Source organism: Montipora foliosa, chromosome 11 (genome assembly GCF_036669935.1).
Source record: "Montipora foliosa isolate CH-2021 chromosome 11, ASM3666993v2, whole genome shotgun sequence".
NCBI classification, from domain to species: domain Eukaryota; kingdom Metazoa; phylum Cnidaria; class Anthozoa; order Scleractinia; family Acroporidae; genus Montipora; species Montipora foliosa.
This window is the reverse complement of record NC_090879.1, coordinates 21,467,221-21,487,885: the sequence shown is the minus strand read 5'-3', so window position 1 is coordinate 21,487,885 and position 20,665 is coordinate 21,467,221. Positions and strand designations below refer to the sequence as shown.

The window sequence follows — 20,665 nt, the reverse complement described above, 5'->3', positions numbered from 1 at the left end:
AAAAAATTAACATGCTGGGTTTTTTTTTTTTCCAAAACTGACATTTTAGTTGTCTTTATAAGCATAAACGTAACGTAAAAACCGTGCGTGTCTGGTGTTGTCGCAGACAGCTGCGAGAGATGGTTTCATGCAGACTGGGATTCCTAAAATGCTCTGTTGTAAACATGGCGGGTGACGGTTGAAGTTGTGTGTCTGGTCTTTCTCTGGACGAATTGCAGGACCTACTGACACAACTTGGGCAAGTTTTGAAAACTAAAATTTTAAATCGATGCGGTATTTTGCTAGTAGGACTGGGTGACCCGACACTTATGAAAAAACTATGAAAGGACAATCGGGAGTCTTCCCTTGTCATAGAATGGCAGAATTACCCAGAATTCCTTTTGGGCACGAGCAAGGCAACTTAAGAAGCACGAGACCGGTCCTCATCGAATGGCTGAAGCGCGGCCAGAGGAAATGATTTCGAGCCAGATACTCAGGAGTAGGCCTGGTGTGTGTTGTTAACTTAGATTTTGGATTTCTGAACACTTTGTTCGCATAGAAAATTCGCGACAAAGTTGTGCTTTCATTTCGCTGTAATTCTCGTGTCAAAGAAATGGTATAATAATGTAAATACTAAAGAGAATAACGATATTTATATTTGAAAAGTATACGTTTTCTCTCCCGTCCCCTTCTTATGCATGATCTTTGCGGAAATTACATTCTGTCCCTTAATAAACCTGGAACAACCAGTTATGGTCTTAGTTCTCTTTTTTCTTACGTATCAGCTAATTTGCGGAATGCGCTACCTGATTTTATCCGTACCTATGAGTTTACTGGCTTAAAAAGAGAATCCAGGGCCGCATTTTGTACAGCGGCTTTTCTTTTTAATGAAGCTACATACGTTATGTATGGGAACATATATTGTACCGTGCACTTACCTTGCTTGGCTTACTTAGACGCTTGGACTGCTTGAAGCTAACGTACTTACCTTTAATGAATATGAATATATCTTTCCATATTATGCATTTTAGTAGTTATCTTTATATGCTATGTATTTTAGCTGTAAATGTAATGTCTCGAAAATGTTAGCTCCTGTAGTTTTTCGGAAATTCGTGATGAACTAAATTTTATGCATGTATGTTACGTTTAGTTGGCGGGTGCGTACACTTCGTAACTCCAGTGCTTACCATATGACTGATAAAACGACTTTCCCTTGAAAATTTAAGCAATGGAAATCTTACGCTAAATTCACAAGGGCGTTTTTGAGCTGTCAGTAGGGGTGGGATTTGTCTCATATGGTTTGGGGGCCGACATTTCTTTCCCTTTTTTTGTGGCATTTTTCACCGGGGAGGGCCTCTCTTCTGAGGAGGTTTAGTTTCACGGAGAGGATTAATCTTTCACAGAGATGGCAAATTTCTACGGAGGAGACCTGTTTCTACGGAGGAAGCTCATTTCTACAGAGGAGGCGTATTTATGCGGGGAAGGGTTATTCCCACGGACGAGGCCAGTTTTTTATAATAGGCCTAGTACGGTCTTACATGAAAAGGAGGAACCACTGCACATCGGAGATGAGTTTTGATGTAAACGTAGCTTGGTTTTGTAAAGCAGTGGCACTAGCGGGCCACCGTATGTATGGGAGCTGGCATGCGGCCTATTTTCCAGCGGGTGCGAGAAAAACTCCTGAGCAAAACCTGCCCATCTCACCCCAGTCCTCGGTAGGTTTTTTCCCGCGCTCGCTTTGTCTGTCGTGCCATCTACCATCCCGCCTGCTTTTTCGCTCGATCCGACAAACCCAGCGATTCAAACACCTTGATGAAATACGATTACTTGATTCTTCTACCTCGATGGCCTTTGGGAGTTAAGAAAAAGTACATTATATGTTCTCGTACACCACGTATCTACTCTTACTATTCTTATTCGCTGATTTGCTGTGGGCTCAATGATAAGCACATGGTTCGCCATCTTGGTAATAAAAAAGGTGATTGTGTATGCAGTCATTCTTTTCCTTGATTTTTCACTTTAAAATTTTGAAGAATGGCTACAGAATCCAAATTTTTTGCTGCTGGAAATGCTGGAAACTCAGAGAGTGAGTCATCAACCAGTGATGATGAGCAGCCAGTGGTTGCGAAACCTACGACCGCAGCTATTGCAACCAAGTAAGGAAAATGATGAAATGGTATATGAAATGAATCATATATGAACTGCGGATATGAAATCAAGTGAAGCTATGATCTTCGCAGTTATGAGTGCAATTTTTGAAATTGCGTAGAGAAGCCTGAAAAATTCAGGACTTCAACGGGGGAAAGGAAAAATTAGGAAATGAATTTTATTGGGTTTGAATTTGAGACAACATTTTGCTGTTCACAAGTCCCGGGTTGCTCGAAGCATAATATTAGCGCTAATCAGCGTTAAATACCATGGAAACCAATAGGTTTTGAGACCTCTTAGACCAACTGTTAGCGCTAAATAAACCAGGCTTTGGTGCTCTTTAAACCATAAAGCCCTTGAAAAGAGAAAAGTTATATTTCTCTCATTGAAGTCATTTTGCTTTGAGGAATAAGCTTATACATATTTACAACCTATGTACAACAATGGTCTTGAGGGAAATCCATAAAAAAATTCAAGCCATGATACTTGTCTTCAGAATTAAATTAATCGGAAATGTACGTAGCTGAATGTGTTGAAGAGAAGGAGAGCATAGGGCATAGACTTGCTTGGTGTAAACTTGGATAAGAAATTATTTTCGAAACAGATCACTAAGATATGTAACTAGGGTACACAATCAAATATAGGTCTGAGGTCATTGAGCGATTTAGGTGGGGGGGGGGGTGCATGAGGGGGTGCAATTATGGTACAGTGGTGTGAGCACTCACCTATAAATTATCTGATTGCAGGGCATGAAATTGCGCCTGATACAGACGCCAATGCGCCATGTTTACGTTCCTGGTGACCAAGATTCAAAAGTTAGTCGCCACGTTGGTGACCAGAACTCTTCGGGTCCCGTATATCCTACCTTTGTAAACTATCCAATTAGATAAAGCCTTGATTAAATTGGTGCGAACAACTGATGTTTGTTGCAAAATCCTGATGAATTTTACATATGTGTACTTTGTACGCCATCTTTGATCTTTGAAAGTTACGTTGTATATTGTGAAATGAAGTGTCCGTTTTGCTGGAGCTTACAACATTCCATAATGGCACTTTGCACATGCTCTCATTTGATGTCATTGTTGAGTGTATTAAATTCAAAAATCAGCATTTTTAATGCATTTTTATATGCTTCTGAGAGGAATATGGCTACTAACTTAAGTTACTTGTTGCTAACTGATGATGGGACTAAATTTCTGGCATAGCAGTCAGCCCTCTTTGCCATGGAGCTTCCCTGCTAGCAGAGGTCGAAACTCACTCTGATCCAACCGCTGTCCACAACCTTGGATGTCACTCTTTAAACTGTATGCCACATGATATGTTTGCTGGCTGTGACTTGAGCCAGCTATGTCCTGCACATTCCTTTACGGTAATTCCACTGCTGTTAAGTGAGCCCACACAACATGAAGTATGACGTGAGGATTCGGTCACCAAGTAACCGCCACGCATGCTCAACACAGTGAATTCCGACCCACAGCAGAGGTCTCTTTTCCCGTACTCGTCAACCCAGCGAACACAAAAGAAAAGAGTCCTCTGCTAGCAGGAAACCATGAAGCATGCACAACAAAGAAAAATTTATGAAAAAAAACAACAACACAACAATAACAATCATCACTAGGGGAGATAATTTGAATATTTCAATATTTATTTTCAGGTCTTTTGCGTTCAGTGATGATGAGGAGGAGACAAAGAGAGTTGTAAGAAGCCAAAAAGATAAACGGTATGACATTCAAATATAACCCATTCACTCCTTAGGCATCTCAGGACCCCCTCAGTTGGCAAGTAAAATTGTCTGGCGTTAAGTCTCACTCCCAAGAGTCAGTGGGTCAATGGAGGGGACAGTTTTTGACTGGTTAACCCATTCAGTCCTCAGATACCCTAGGACTCCCCCGTTGACAAAGTCAGGTAAAGACACATTAATGTACAAGGCGAAAACGAGGCTACCATAAAACTAGTCTTTATTATGTTATTTGTGTTTGACGTGACCTATCTCTCCTGGGCTCTATGCGTATAACATATGTGGTTTACGTGTTTTTGTGTGCAGGCTGTAATGCCTGATATGTCAGTGAAACCTCTTGGCATTTCCACATACGTGCACGAGCGCCTGGTCAGTGATAGGACCTTTCACATCTTTAGACAATCATTTACAAAATTCTCAGCGATGCCACACTTAATGTTCTAATGATTGCTTCAGCATCTTAGGGCATGCTTGCACCACCTTCCAACTTAAAGTCAAAGAAGCTATTCATATTCAGGGGGCTACATTAAATCATTAACTTTATCATGTTGATTTAAACTTTTATTTGTAATTGTATACATTCTTATGTTTCCTTTTGTTGTTATGTCCAATTAACATTCTGTGTACACTATGAATTCAACTTTGTACTTTGTGTAAATTACAACTGAAGATAACAGAAGAACTGTTGAAACATGTATTTAAAAATCAAAAATGTGGTGTATTTTCTTCAAATTTATTGATTATTTTTATAGGTTTGAGGGGCTAACGAATTCAATCAAACAGTTGAAGAATCATAAGAAGATCAAGGATGTTTCTAAAGTCCTTACTCGTTAGTTTTGTAACATTAATTTTTTTTCTTAACTGCTAAGATTTTGGGGCATTCATTTATGGGCACTGAGCAAATAAATTAAGTGGCACTTTGGTAGACTGAGGAATACAGGCCATTATAGAGTTCTGTGCATAGTAATGTGTTTAGAAATTTACTCATCAGTAGAAAAAATGGGAAAGAGGGCAGGCTTTCAGAACTTAGGGTTAGGGTGTTGAATTTGGATGCAGTTGTGCATCAAGGATCAAGGAGCATCAGATGGATCTGTCTTCAGTGGAACTGTGAATTTTCTTTTGTCCTACATGTACTTTGTAAGTAGCCACGTGGTTGACTCCTGGTCGTCAGGATCAAAACCATTTTTTCGTTTTAGTTGTGTCTTTTAGTACAATGTAGATTCCTGTGAACTAGCTTGATTGCTAAATTTACTACAGCTGCAGACAGAATCATTTACATTCTCTACATTTTTAATTTAAATAATTTTCAAGCACAATGTAAAAATGGAAGGATCTTGCAAAGACATTTCTCTTTATGTCAACCATGTCTTGTGATCTTGCCTTATGATACTTTTGAAAAGGTAACTTGTCAAGTTTGTTCCCTTTAGAATTTGAAAATCTTGGGAAAGCTTTCACTAAGGCAAAAGCTGTGGTTGACAAAGAAGGTATTCCACAGTTCTACATCCGCTGTTTAACAGAGTTGGAGGACTTTGTCAAAGAGGTAAACACCCTGGACCATCATTATTGGAGGTTCACATGTTAAACATCAGATATGGTATTAAATCTTTGAAAAATAGGTTCCTTTTCATAGAAAAACAACACTGAGGAGATCAGTGAACTTTATGTATAGGCAATGGCAGCTGCATAATTGTAGTTCTGTGCTGAAGTGTAATACAGCATCCATGGTGAGTTTGACTTGAGCCTCCTGTGTCCCATGCATTCCTTTACACGTGCCTTCTGATATTATGCAATGGTGCGATTTTGCACAATCGACCTCAAATTGTATCCGGTCGCGCAATTCACGGAAAATCGCATAATTCACAAAAGAATACACAACATTCATAAAATAAAACATAAATAAATACGCCATTTTTAAGATGATTTACCTTGGAAAAAGACTAAAAAACCAGTCACCTTCGACTTCGTAAACATTCGAAGTTCAAGGCGTTATTTTGCATGGCCGGGGCCTGGTACGAGTCTCATTCTTGAAGAGTCGCCTATTGGTGTAACACAAACACGCCCTTTGTTCAGATTAGCCAATCTGAATGGCTGCTGTATACACATCACTGAAATGATGATACTGTTGCCTTCTCTTAGAGAAGAGATTTGTGAAAAATAAGGGAAGTTGTCAGTTTTTCGGCAAAATGTAGTTTCTTTCATTGAAAACCGATAAAAAGTTACTCATGGATAGTGAAAATGCCAGCTGTTTCTTCGACGAAGAAGGCAAGTTCTCACGTTCCGCCCAATCTGACAGCTCACGATTGAGCAAGAAAGTACCTCACAGGTACGTTCCACGTGGACGATGGACTGATGTTTTGCTCGTCGTGCAATTTTGTGATTGACCATCTTCAAAAGTTCGTGGTTGACAAGCACCTTGATCATTCATTTGGCATGTTAGCTGTGTCCTTTCAACTTTTAACGTGGTGCACCGATAGTGCAGAAGACCTCATTTTGTTTTATTTATCCCAAATAATCTCGATCAAGATACATAATTATGGTTCCTTTGTGTTTAAAATGTCTTTAGGGCAGCAAAAAGTGTTTTTCTTATCCTGAAACCTTATAAGACAAGCTTAAAATTGCTCAGAAAAAAATCACATAATTTACATTATTTATCGCTTATTGGTGTTTCGAATCATGTAATCTGCCCTTCAAATTTTGCATAATTTGCATTTTTTCCTTGCACCCTATCAGAAGGCCTGTAATTACAGTAATTCCACTGTTGTTATGTGAGCCCACACAACATGCAATATCATGTGAGGATTTGTTTGCTAAGTAACTGTTGGTCAGCGGCTACTCGCACGATCATACGTGGGGGAACGTCGATATAGTGCCGCCATATTGTATGTATTACTACGAATAAAGGAAGTTCTGTTACTAATACCGGCCCCCAGACTTGGTGTCAGAAGTGGGGAAACACGATGGCGAACCTTAAAAGACCGGAGCTCAAACTTGTGGGAAATGTGAGCGAAAATTTCAAAAACTTCGAGTTACGATTCAACGATTACTGTGTACAAGCCAATTACCGCGACCTCGCTAAAGATCCTGTTGCAGAACGAGCCGCTCATTACAAGAGTCCTCTACTAGAAATTTCAGCGTTACGATCTGCACTTCCAGATGAAGCTTTGTCCGTGGTCAGATACACAATCGAACCTCAAATTCCAGACGAAGATAAAAAGAAACCCTGGATTTGGATGGATAAACTACGAGCCCATTACACAGGCAGCACAGGAAGTTCACTCCTGACCGATCGATACAAGTTTTGGACCTCTTCACAAGGCCTTCACGAGTCCATTCAAGAGTGGGAAGTTAAGGTGAGACACGCTGGCAGCCTATGTGGCTATGGCGATCTTAGTGATGAACTTTGTAGAGACAAATTTATATTTGGGTTGAGTGAGGATAACATACGTACGGAGTTGCTTAAAACACATATAAAACCTGACAACTCTGAGAAGTCCCTGTCCGATGTAGTCGCCGAAGCGAGAGCTATTGAGTCCGCCAAGCAGACAAACAAGTTAATTGCAGATTCGTCCAAAGGAATCGACGAACATGTCCACTGGACGGGCCTTAGACACAGTCAGATGAAACTTCGCAGGGAGCCTGGTACCTGTTTTTGGTGTGGAGATCGGCGTGGTCCACATCCATGGAAATTATGTCCAGCTAATGGAAAGACCTGCACCAGCTGTGGTGGAAATGACCATTTTGCCCGTGTCTGCCTAGAAGACCGCAAACTTCCAAGCCCCAGTATCAGACCTACTTGGAGACCACAAGGCAGGGGCCTTCAGGGCAGCCAGAAACGTGATCCACGTACAAACTTCCGACCAAGAGACCTGCATTACACCGAGATGTATGCCACAGCAGAGGACCACGCATCCTCCTATGACCAAGATCACGACTATATATACTCTTTGGGCACACAAGTTCACAGCATTGCATCCGTCGAGAAGTCAAAACGATATTTCACAAACCTATCACTTTCAGCGACGGGCCGGACCTTCAAGCAATTAAAGTTCCAAATAGACACTGCAGCAACCTGCAACACCATCGCTGCCAGCACCCTGCGCTCTTTCTTCCCAGACAGCAAAGTAAAGCACTCCCCCTACCGCCTACACCCCTATGGAAACTCCAAGCCACTTCATCCTGTTGGTCAGGTGGAACTCTTGTGCGAAAAGAACAACAAGTTTGACACCCTTATCTTTCAAGTCCTGCCAGACTCCTGCATTGGCATCAAGCCAGCACTTCTGTCTGGCAGTGACAGCGAAAAACTGGGCATAATTAGAGTGCACGCGGACGAGACTCATTCCCTTCACTCATCAGCAGACCACAATGCGAGTCCCAAACACTATGACCTTCCTGGCACACAACAGCATACAGTACCATGCGAAAACAAGGTGAACCCTACGGCATGCAACCATCTCCAGCAACTCCACGAGACCACAGCCAGCCCGTGCAATCCACCACCATCACCTTCGGCTCCAATTACTATTCCTTCAAACCGCCGACTTCCCCCGCCAGGCCAGCTGCAACTTCAGGACATCACACGCCAGTATGCTGACACATTCGAAGGCCTTGGCCGGCTTGGTCCACCTGTACACTTTCAGATTGATGACAGTGTCCAGCCCGTTCAGATGCCCGTCCATCGAATACCGGTAGCGAAAAGAGCAAAAGAGAAAGAAGCCTTAGATCGTTATGTGCAGGCAGGCGTCTTGGTCAAAGTACATGAACCAACCCCATGGTGTTCGAATGAATTAATAAGAGAGACACCCAAAAAATTCCGCGTATGCATCGATCCAAGCCAGACGGTAAATAAGGCCATCCAGCGTCCGAAACATCAAATGCCCACGCTAAATGAACAGCTTCATAAGCTTAGTGCAGCCAAGTGCTTCTCTCTAGTGGACGTTAAAGAAGGCTTCCTCCACATTCCCCTAGATGAGGAATCCTCATGGATGACAACCATGCATACCTCATACGGCAAATACAGGTGGCTCCGTCTCCCATTTGGTATTACTAGTGCACCAGACGAGTTTCAAATGAGGTTGACATCTGCATTGGAAGGCCTGGATGGGATAATATGTATAGCCGATGACATCCTTGTGTATGGGGAGGGCAACACCTTCGAGGAAGCCCAGGCTGACCATGACCGAAGATTCATCGCCTTACTGGAACGTTGTAACCAAAAATCCATCAAGCTCAACGCGGGCAAACTGCGCTTTAAGCTTAAAGAGGTCAAGTTCATGGGCACAATTATCTCGGATAATGGTTTGAAACCTGACCCAGACAAAGTAGCGGCAATAACACAGATGGCCACACCGCAGAACAAACCAGCACTCCTTCGCTTCATAGGCATGGTTAACTATCTTTCGCCCTTCTGCCCCAACCTAAGCTCTGTGATTCAACCCTTACGCATGTTGACCCAGGACGCTGTACCATTTTCATGGTCCATGGCTCAAGAAAAAGCCTTCAACAAGGCCAAACAACTGATTTCGTCCGCCCCAGTCTTAGCCTATTATGATCTTCGGAAACCAGTTGTCCTCCAGACGGACGCCAGTGATAATGCTGTCGGCGGCGCCCTTTTACAGTCCAGTGATGACGGCAAACTACAACCAGTTGCCTTCACCTCGTCAAGCATGAATCCTACAGAACAGCGCTACTCTCAGATCGAGAAAGAGTGCCTAGCAATCTGCAACTGCTTCGAAAAGTTTGACCAGTGGCTGTATGGCAAGACTAACATTGCAGTCCACACAGATCACCAGCCATTAGAAACCATTATGAAGAAACCACTGAACAAGGCACCAGCCCGCCTACAACGAATGCTTATGAGATTACAGCGTTACCAGTTCACAATAACGTACAAGAGAGGACCGACTCTCTACCTGGCAGACACACTCTCTCGCGCAGCCCTCCCCCACCCCATCACAGCCCGAGTACGGGACTTTGATGTTTTCAGAATGGAGATGGAGTCCGATTACAACACACGGAATCCGAGACTAACGGAGATCACTGAAAACCAGCTACGTGAGGAAACTAGCAAAGACACCACACTGAACACCTTATACAACGTCATTGTCAAAGGGTGGCCAGCAGACAGAGCAAGCATCCCCGAGAATCTGCGGCCCTACTGGACTTATAGGGACGAACTGTCAGTGAAAAATGGCATTATTTACAAAAGCGCCCAAGTTATGGTACCTCACTCGATGCAAAAGGACATGCTTCGCAAGATCCACGCCAACCACTTTGGTGGGGAATCGAACATACGTATGGCACGTGAAGTCCTCTTTTGGTCCGGCATGCGAAAGTCCATCCAAGACATGTGTGATGCGTGTAGTACTTGCGCCCAGTATGGTCATTCTGCACCAAAAGAACCAATGAAATCCTTACCAATACCAACAGGTCCCTGGCAGATAATCAGTCAAGATCTCTGTGAGCTGGAAAAGCAAAGATACCTAGTGACTGTTTGCCATTTCTCTGACTGGATCGAGGTAGACAAGCTAGAAGATACCCTTTCCTCCACAGTCATCGACAAAACAAAAGCTCACTTCGCGAGATATGGTGTTCCGGCAATCTGCCACACCGATAACGGTCCACAGTTTATCAGTGAAGACTACAGGAAGTTCTCTGTCGAATACGGATTTAGGCATACCACATCATCCCCTTACCACCCTAAGGGTAACGGAAGAGCAGAGGCTGCCGTCAAAGTTGCAGAATCCATGTTAAAAAAGGCTGATGACTTCCACAGCGCCATGCTGATATACAGAAACACACCACCTCAAGGTCACACCTACTCACCAGCCCAGCGCATGCTGCTACGACGCACCAGAACCACACTCCCCACCACCGATCAACTCTTGAAACCCACCATGCTAAACTTTGAACTCGTTGAGGCGGAGATCTCCAAGAAAAGACGCGATAGCAAGACCTACTACGACAAATCAGCTAGTGTCGAACAAAGACCACTTGTCACTGGTACCTACGCTTACGCCAAACCACCTCCGCACCAGCGTGAGCAACCATGGATCTATGGAGAAGTGCTCACCCATGAAAACCCTCGGTCTTACACAATCCGCACTGCTCACGGCCGCACGATTCGAAGGAACAGAGTCCACCTGAAGCCCGCTGCCGCGCCCTCCTGCTACCATCCCCGAGCAGCAGTCGAAGCAAGCACACCTCATACATCCGCTTCCCAGAAACTATCACTTGACCCTGCAGAGGAAACACAATCCTGTCCACGCCCTTCAGCTCACCCCCAGCCTACGCCTTTTGGGACACCCCTCCTTCAGACCCTAGTCAATTCACCAATCAAAGGCTCTGCACCAGTTGACCCCCAAGTCCCTGACGCACCACCTCCGGAGACCCCACCACAGCCCCAGGAGCTGCCAGGATCACCAGTCAAGCAGACTCGGTCTGGACGGATAATTAAACCCCCCGAAAGACTGAAAGACTACGTCACAAACTAGACATCAGGTTTTTTTTTATCTATCAGCCTTGACTAAGAGTCTATGAATATACAAACACTTAATATGCTCAACACAGTGAGTTTCAACCCATGGCAGAGCTCTCTTCTCCAATACTCATCAGCCATACTCAAAGAGACTTCTGCTAGGGGGGAAAGTTTGTACCAGCAAAAGGAAAAAAAAGTACTTTTGATATCTTGAGATTGATTCATTTGGAGGTCATTAGCAAATTACAAATTCACATCCATGCAGCTGAAGAGAAGCTACATGTAAATTACAAGTTTTCCGTGCATGTGATAATCTTTTTAAGTATTTAATAATTAGTTCACTAATTTTGTCTATTTAGTTTGTGTGGTATTTGGGTGGCTGCTGTTTCCTAAGAGACACATCATTAGTGCTTGTAGTTATTTTTTAAAGAGTCATTATACTGTATCTCTGGTTTGGTATGGATCTTACTTTAATTTTCTAGAACTTGAAACATAGTCTGAATCAAATGTTCACAGAAAGCCAATGTTCTAAAAAAAATGTAAATACCATAAAATTATGAAAAACTTTTCTGGTTTTGTGTTTCTTTCATAGAACTGGGAAGACACAGAAGGTCGCAAGAAACTTAGCAAAGTGAATGCCAGGGTAATCACAGGAAAGCTGAATAGTTATTGTTAAATCACATTAAACTCTGTTTAAAACTATTGTTTTTTCAAACCACAAAAAAAAAGGACATGAAAATGCTAAGGAGCATTGGTGGATTTACCTAGAATGATGCTTTTGTAAACTATCTGTTTTCTTTTAAAAGAGTTTTGGGTGTTGCATTCTAAACAGAAATGCAGATACACTTTAAAGATATTCACCAACTTTTTAAAATCATTTTGCAAATGCAATATGCCTGTAGCATTTTTTAAAATTATTTTGTTACTGAATTTTTTTTACAATATATCCTGAACGATTCTAGAATACAATTACATGCTGAAATTTGATGTGCACTGGAAATGTATATTAATTCTCTTTTGTAATGTGGATAGGCTTTGGCTACATTGAGGCAGAAGCTGAGAAAATATAACAAAGATTTTGAAGAGGAAATAGTGAAATACCGAGAGGTGAGTCATGAACACAGAGTTGTGGATTCAAATTTAAAAATAATGTGTTGTGGTCCAAAGTTTTCCTCTGTTTAGTTTTTTTCAAACCGGTTTAATTTAGACTTTGTCTGATATTCATCGTAATCTGAAATTCATCATAATCTGAAACAAAAGCTAATATAAATTGAACTGGTTTAAGGAATTTTGAACTAAGGAAAAAAATTGGAACCACAACAGATACTGTAGTTATTAGAAAGTGGGAGGGGGAGGGGGGGGTACACTGGACCTGAACCAACTAATTGGAGGAGAAACAGAAGTGCTCAACTCTGAAAGATCAGTACATCTCAGTAATTGCATAAAGAAAAGAAAAAACAAACTGCTAGAACTCTTTCATACTGATAGGTGTCCAGTCTCTGAACTAAAAGAAGTCCTCCTCCAAGTGCTTCTTTACTGGTACTTTTTTTGCCCTTTTTCCCATCAGTCGCAAGTTTATATTTTATAATTATACTGGAAAACACCAAATCCAGATGTTGATGGCACCGTACCTTTTTCTGTCTTTTTCCAACAGAACCCTGTCCAGTCTGGAGAATCAGGTGAAGAGGATACAGGTACATGCATTAGATAGGTCATCTTTTCACTGCAAACTGCCAACGTTTTTCGTAAAAAATTGTCATCATTTTACCATTACATGTAATAACGTACATGAAAAAATTACTCCATTCTGATGGGCTTAGAGAAAATTTAATGCAGTTTCCAGGTAACAAAGCAGAAAAGAGGTAATTCAGTGCAAAAAGAAGTAATAAACCAAGCATTCTGATTGGTCAATGAGCAAACATATTCAGAGATACCTAGTCAATAAAATGCAAGCCCTGGATGGCGCAATTTATAGTGTAATTTTTGCATGATGTATGTGCATTGCTTCTGCTTCACCATCTTGAATTTTTTCATGTATATTATTGAGTAATCACATGATTTTTCTTGTGCAATTTGGAATAAAATAATAAGCACTTGTAAATTTTTCAAAGACTACAAATTGCAACTTTTGTTCGTCTTACTCCAGCTTATTTATTCTAAATTGCACTCAAAATCATTTGATTACCTATACTAAGTATGCAGGATGATTTCTAGAGTGTTTTGCACGTTTTTCCTTTGTTGTTGAGGTGCAGGTTATCAACCTGTATGATTGGGTAATAATCTGCTGACAGTTGTTTTCACTTTATGGAATAATCAGTTTCAAAAATATGGAAGACGTTTTGTCCCACCTTCGATGTTCCACAACGACTGATAAGAACAAACAAAAAGAGATGTCAAATGTTTTCTTTTACATTTATTTTCAACATTACCGTACTTGAAATCGTTTTGATTACTAAATGAAAATAGTAACTGATTATTTGTTCTCCACGACTGACATTGACATGTTGACGATTCATATAATTTTCACAGAGAATTTGTCTTCGAATTTAAGTCAACCAAAACAACAACAAGGGATAAAAACTCAACTTATCATTGGAGTGAGACTTCGGTATCGATTCCAGTGAACAATTTGTCGATACTATACTGTTATTTATAAACCATACAATTTTGCTTTACGAGCATGAAATTTGAAGCAAAGCATTACGTGTTTACACTGAACTGCCTCGCAAGCGTATGACATTTTTATTTTCTTCTTGGCCAAGCACACAAGTCTTTACACTACCTGTAAGTATCCAGCTTTGCCATGTAAGTTACCGAAGGTGTGCTTTTTATCAGCAGTTGCAGTAAATCTAGTTCTGGATCTTCTATGTTTTTCGGTTGACCCTTAGCTGTGTGATGATGGAAGTAATTTTCGGTTGCATGTGACAAAACTCGTCTTCCTTATTTTTAAAACTGTAAGACCACTCATTTTGTACTTTAACCCTTTGACGTCCAAACGGGCCGAAACCGGCCAGACTTTAATAGTATTTTACTCTGTCTAATGCCAGACGATTTTACTTGTCAATGGGGAACCCCTGGGAGTCAATGGGTTAATGCTATGTCTCTAAAACTTCCCGGGTAGAATTCTGTTGAAACATCTCCCCCTCCGCTCAACCATCAGTGACCACGTATCATTTCCAAAGGGTGAAAAGTTCTTTGCACACATTCCTCTCAAGCTGCGGTTCATTTGTTTTACATTTTCCCACAGCCTCACTCACATCACGAATGACATGTCGGACGTTGAAAAGTCGAAAATCAAATGTGATCAATCATTTTTTCAGGGTGTAAACAGTTCATTGATTTCGGTAGTAAAAGATGCCTTCACTCAAAGAAATGGGCTAAGGACTGTGCAAGATACTGATCAAGATTTATTTTGAGAGTTATTCTGCCCTCTTTTCATATTAATTATTTCTGTCAAAGATTTATCCAATACGTTATTTCTCTGTTACATTCAGCTTCCGCTTCAGATGATGATGAAGACCAGGATGATGATGATGATGATGATGGTGATCTGATGGGCAATGACTTTTTCAAAAAGAAAAGCTCATCTGACAAAATCAAACCAGCCAAGTCAGTTGAGGTAAACAATAAGTAAATCTTACTTGCCAGCTGTGACTGAGGTCTTGAAAATGCTGTGGGGCCAAGGGCAGTTTTTTCAAGACTGGGGTCACAGTTTTTCGCTATATGGACTGACCCCTTAGCTGGTAAATATTTTTATGTGAATTCTATGTCCATGCCTCTTGTCTGATAAAAATCTGTTTTGAAACACTTAACTTCCGTATGTAAACAGATTTGATGTCAAAAATGGAAATTTAAGGTCATTACACAAGCTCATGCAACCAGGGCTAGGATTCCGCCTGGGTTGGCGGGCAAGATGGAAAAATTCCGCCCGCTCCTAGAGCCAATCAGATTGCAGGATTCACAGAATTATGCCTGCTCGTGCGCATTGAGAAAAAAATAATAACTGTTATAGATTTTTCTTATGTGATTAGTGATATCCATATAAATTTATCAATATTACTGTCTTTAAGGAAATTGGGATAAACCCACGCAACTGTAATGTCATAACTAACTATTCAAATATGGGACATCACATTATTTTAAGTGTAAGTAGGAGTAGACAAATTTCAGAAAGAGTTTTTGAAGACTTGCCAAACTGTAAAAACCCAAAGGAAGTGTTAAGAATTGACCATTTGTGTTATAACTATGTGGCTGAAGAAGTAACAAATTTGAAATGTACAATGAAAACAAACTCTAAATGAAGACATGACTTAAAGGGGCTATGTCACGCAAAATGACTTAATTTCATGACACCCAAAATGCCCCAAAGTAGGATGAAACATTGGCAATAACCACGTAAAACTGTTGAACAACACAAAAGAAATACACCAAACAAAAAGATAAGCATGGATGGACACAAATGGACAAGATTAAAACGAATTGCATTTGGGTAAAATCTTGAAAAAAGTGGACCTGACATTTTCAATTTTTCTGCAAATCACCTGGATAAAGGTCGTTTCATCTTGTTTGTGTGTAACGACAATTTTGTCAGTAAAGGATTTCCATATTACCATTTTCAAGTTTTAACTTCGTGATTAACTTAAGATTTCCCCTAAACACCCGAAAATAACGTGACATAGCCCCTTTAAACACTTGTTATAAAGATATGATTATCATTAGTTTTTAAAAGTATCTTTGAAGCTCCCTTGGGATTCTTTTGGCTCATTGCTCCGAGCATCTGACTGATGTGGAAGACATCCCTGCTTTGATTCCTGTCTAATGTTATGTGGCGATTGCTTGTCTTTTTTTTTTGTATTGCAATACACTGCAAAGCAAAGTAATAGAATGAACAGCAATAGCAAACATTAGCATCATGATTACTACGAAAACCACGGATCTGTGGAATGGGAGGAAATTTACATGTCTCTGCCCAGCCCACTTTCACTTGTAAATAGTTCAAATTCTTGAGAGGTATTGTGCATGTGGAAGGCTGTATAATCATGGAAAAGGTCTCGGAGAAGACTTGAGAAGGAAGATTATACAAACATTATCGGAAGAGTCTTCACCACGGGTTTCTTTGTGGAAAGTTTTTCTGTGATTGCTTAAGAAAACAGAGTTAAATTTTGAAAACGTATTTTTCCATTGTTGCAGTCATAAGCCCATGGGAAAGGAATTTCATCAAAATGTTAAACGAAAGTGGGCCGGGCAGTGACTTGGTAATTCGGGCCCATTCCGCAGATCGGTGGTTTTCGTAGTACATCTGTTTTGACATGTGCTTCATAAAAATTAGTACAGGCAAAAAAATTTGGTGCCTCTTGTGTGTTTACTTTGTGTGAGACTTATTCTGTGCATGGCATTGCTCTGTACATTAAAACTGTTTTCGACCAGTGTTAGATTGCTTTACAGTCCCTTCTGAGTTAGTCGAACTGCGAGCAGTTTAGACCAGTGTTTGGTAGATGAGAGAGACTGTTAATATTACTGTACATGGAATATTGGAATGGTTTCATACTTTCCTTGAAATGAGATATTTTTGTTGCAAAGATATGATAGCTGGAAGAAAATTAATGAACAGAGAACAACATGAAGACCAAACTAGAATCCAATAGCAGAAACTGAAGTTAGTTGTGTAAAGGGTCTGTTGATTCATGATTCATAGGCTGCTAAAGATGGTAATGATGATGAAGATGATGTTGATGATGATGATGATGATGAGGATAGTACTGATTGGGACAGTGATGAGGACGAATCTTCTTCCAGTGACATTGATATTGGTGGTGCAGATGTTCAACTTAAGCACACATTTTTCATTAAAAAGTAGGTGTTTTTCCTCTCCAGTGGAAACTCCATATCATGCTTTGCATACATGTAGACCCTGTAAGCACATGACATTGTCTTTCAGGGGGGATGTAAGTATGCTATAAGAACCATGAAGCTTGATTTCGTCTGCACCTCGGGAGCATCCTGATTGTGCATGAGTTTTGCTTCAAACAGTCACATGGAACCAATGGTTTCATTTCAGGTGCATCCATTCACAGGTCCATTTTACAGAACTTCTTCCCCTTTTATTGTTGTTATTGCATTCTAAGTAATTTTGCCATTTCATTGATTCCATGTTGAACATTACTCCAAGTGTGATCAATTTCTAACAGTCGTGCTTAATGCATAACAACATTCTTGCCTCGCAAAGTAAGTGCCCTTTTGGCGTTCCCTGCAAGAAGAATAATGACATTATTTTGTTTTTTAAATAAAGTAGTCTTGAGTTTGAATGTTAGCTTTGCTTTATTATTAGCTCATCTTCAGCAAGAGTGTTGTTCAATGATTTGCTCAAAGGGTGTTTTTTTTAAATGAACAAATTATTGTTGATATGAAGTACTTAAAACTCTCTCCTCCACAGTTAGTCATGGTAATGATACCTGAAAAGTAATCTTCAGTTGATTTTTGTTAAGGGATGAAGGTGCAGACGACAAAGGAAAACAGAAGAAAAAGATCAAAGAAAAGAAGACATCTGGTAAACTAAAATCCAAAGAAGGAGAAGCGGATGAAGGTGGATGGACGCAAGTTAAAAGCAGCTCCTTGACAGCTGCGGTATGTTCTGTACAGACATTATAAGTACGAAGACAAAACTTTAGGTGAAGCAAAAAGAACACTACAAAGCCTGAGAGAGAGACTTTACTATGTCTAATGCCAGACGATTGTACTTGTCAATAGGGAATGCATTACAAACAACCAAGCTGCTTGGTGTCCACCTAAACGAGAAGTTGAGCTGGCACAAGCATGTCAAAAGCCTTGCATCATCTTGCCATGGGACGCTCGCCAGGCTTAAGAAAGATCCAGAACTTTATGCCTTTCTCCTGAAGAAAGCATTTGGCCGAGAGCCTTGTTCTATCTCAACTCGACTATTCTGACACTGTATTCTATCCTTTAACACAGCATCTGTTTAAGTGACTACAGCACATGCAATACTTAGATGCAAGGACAGACAGCTGAGTACCCATACTTACTCTCTACGCTTAAGCAGCACCCTTAACCTAACCATCCCGCATACATTACCCACTTTCCAGGACAGCGCTGTTTTTTTGTTCAATGCCATCTCACCTGCGATTAAATCCTGTGACAACTTCAGGTCTTTTTCAAAGTAGACATTTGAACTCTTAAAGAATGGCTGCCTTCCTTCATAGTGTTGGGTGGTTAGCTTGACCTTTTCCAGTTCACTTTATCACATTATATGCAGGATTAAGGTAGTGTATATAATTTTTGTTGATGAATTTTTATAATTTTTATCCATACCATTTTGTTTAGGATCGAGCCAAGAAACTTTTCCCTAAGGACACAGAGATCAATCATCAAGTTGTTTTAAAGAAACTGCACGAGATTCTCTCTGCCAGAGGCAAAAAGGTCAGTGTTATGCTATGAACTATGACTTACTGTATGCCAAAGTTTTAAACAAGAGAAAAGCAATGGACTATTGACTTGAAGTTGTAGATTTGAATCCTGTGCAAACTAATTACACATCTGCATGATCCAAGATGTTTTATCGGGAAACAACAATGAGCTGTCTGTGTGGTCTACTTCATCCCTGCATGCTTACAAAATTTATACATGTAGTGTTCGAAAAGAACACAGTTCTGAATGATCTACATGTATTAAACATGCTTTGGGTTAAATAATATTATTACCCCCAAAAAACTGTTATACATATACATGTAGTAAATAATAATAATAATAATAATAATAATAATAATAATAATCTTTGTCAGTAAATTTGTTCACTGAAGTGGAGGCAAATAATGATAGATATTTCTTGAATTTTGTAAACATCCATCTCTTCCACCACCATGAAATGAATAATACACTGTTTGTTTGTTAAGAAATAATTGTGACATAAACTTTCATCTTCTACAGGGAACAGATCGCACAGAACAAATTGAATTCTTGAAGCAACTGAGGGTTATTTCAGATAGGCACACATTGGGTAGGTTTATATCTTTGAGATAAAAAAAAATTAATATGTTTTGTTTTCCATGTGTCCATGGCTTAACCATTATTGAATGCCTAAATTATTGGTTTCATGCAGGTGTTGGAATGACAATCAAGCTTGTTTTCAACATAATTTCCTCCATCTTTGACTACAATCCTAATATGGCCACATGCATGAGGGTGGAAATGTGGCACGAGTAAGTTGAATTATGCGATCAAACTTGAACCGTTAAATATAGAAAATTTGATTTGTCTTCAGACTTTAAAGCATTCATAGTAATTTTATAAGTACACTACTTAGTTGCTAGTCTAAGCTCTGTGCCATTATTTGGAGGCCTTATGAACTGGAATTTTCTTGGAAACGACAGAAGTTAAGTGAGGCCTAACGCCACAGTGAATGTGATGGATGAAGAAGCTTCACTTATCAACAACTTCTTTCTGCATCACCCAAGGACAGAGAAAAATCTCTGATCTGGAGTCTGTTTCTCGAAACTCCCGAAACTTTTTGGGCCTTTTTCGGGTGTCAAAATTCCCTCTGAATTTCAAGAAACGAGAGGGTTTAAGTCATCAAACTTAACAGTTATTCTGCTTCTTGTTATCTTGAAAACATCTTAGAAGATCAGCTTTCCAAAACAAGCGGATGGCAGTTTTGCAAATGGATTTTCAGGCCCGAAAAGCTTTCGGGTCCTTCGAGAAATGGGCCCCTGGGTGGGAATCAAACCCACAACCTCTGGATTATATCACCCCTGCTCTATTGACTGAGCTACAAGGCCAGACTGGTGCAGGCTGTGGGAGTTTGTGGACAACTTTGGCTTGGTCTTAGCCAAGTGTTAAGTGTAAGGTGAGTGTTATCCTTAGTAGCGTATATAGATATCTGTGTAAAGGACAGAAATTAAGCGAGGCCCAGCACTAACAGTGAATGAGATGGAAGGTTTTTCATCCATCTCATTCACAGTAGTGTTATGTTTCCCTTGTTTTCTGTCCTTCGCATTATATGTATACAGGCTACTAAGGACGACACTCTTCTTACACTGGACTTTTCTTGTTAAAAGTTTGTCATAACCAACTTACCAACTTGAAAGCTATGAGAGCTGCATTTACGAGGAATTAATGACTTAATGACTCACTGAATATACTGACTTAAATTATCATCTGAAAACTACTTCTCTTGGCCCATGATGCAATGGCTGGCATTATCATGACCCAAACAAATGCCATTTCATTGCAGATGTATGAAGCAGATTGACGAACTGATTGATCTCCTGATTGAAAGCCAAGACAAAGTGACTGTTGGCGAAAACATATCAGAA

At 40.4% G+C, this 20,665-nt stretch overlaps 1 protein-coding gene across 1 annotated transcript in view; it reads left to right on the top strand.

Moving 5' to 3' along the window:
• The first annotated feature begins 1,885 nt into the window (after nucleotides 1–1,885).
• Nucleotides 1,886–20,665, top strand: part of LOC137976551 (eukaryotic translation initiation factor 3 subunit C-like) — a 32,864-nt gene continuing 14,084 nt past the window's right edge. Inside the window, exons 1-14 of the mRNA XM_068823933.1 lie at nucleotides 1,886–2,135; nucleotides 3,782–3,847; nucleotides 4,618–4,694; nucleotides 5,293–5,405; nucleotides 11,932–11,982; nucleotides 12,372–12,446; nucleotides 12,994–13,033; nucleotides 14,834–14,958; nucleotides 17,035–17,192; nucleotides 17,825–17,963; nucleotides 18,678–18,773; nucleotides 19,281–19,350; nucleotides 19,453–19,552; nucleotides 20,584–20,665. The exon at nucleotides 20,584–20,665 is cut by the window's right edge and continues 18 nt beyond it. Of these exons, the coding sequence (XP_068680034.1) occupies nucleotides 2,014–2,135; nucleotides 3,782–3,847; nucleotides 4,618–4,694; nucleotides 5,293–5,405; nucleotides 11,932–11,982; nucleotides 12,372–12,446; nucleotides 12,994–13,033; nucleotides 14,834–14,958; nucleotides 17,035–17,192; nucleotides 17,825–17,963; nucleotides 18,678–18,773; nucleotides 19,281–19,350; nucleotides 19,453–19,552; nucleotides 20,584–20,665 (1,314 nt within the window). The 5' untranslated portion in view covers nucleotides 1,886–2,013. The remainder of the gene's footprint in view (nucleotides 2,136–3,781; nucleotides 3,848–4,617; nucleotides 4,695–5,292; nucleotides 5,406–11,931; nucleotides 11,983–12,371; nucleotides 12,447–12,993; nucleotides 13,034–14,833; nucleotides 14,959–17,034; nucleotides 17,193–17,824; nucleotides 17,964–18,677; nucleotides 18,774–19,280; nucleotides 19,351–19,452; nucleotides 19,553–20,583) is intronic.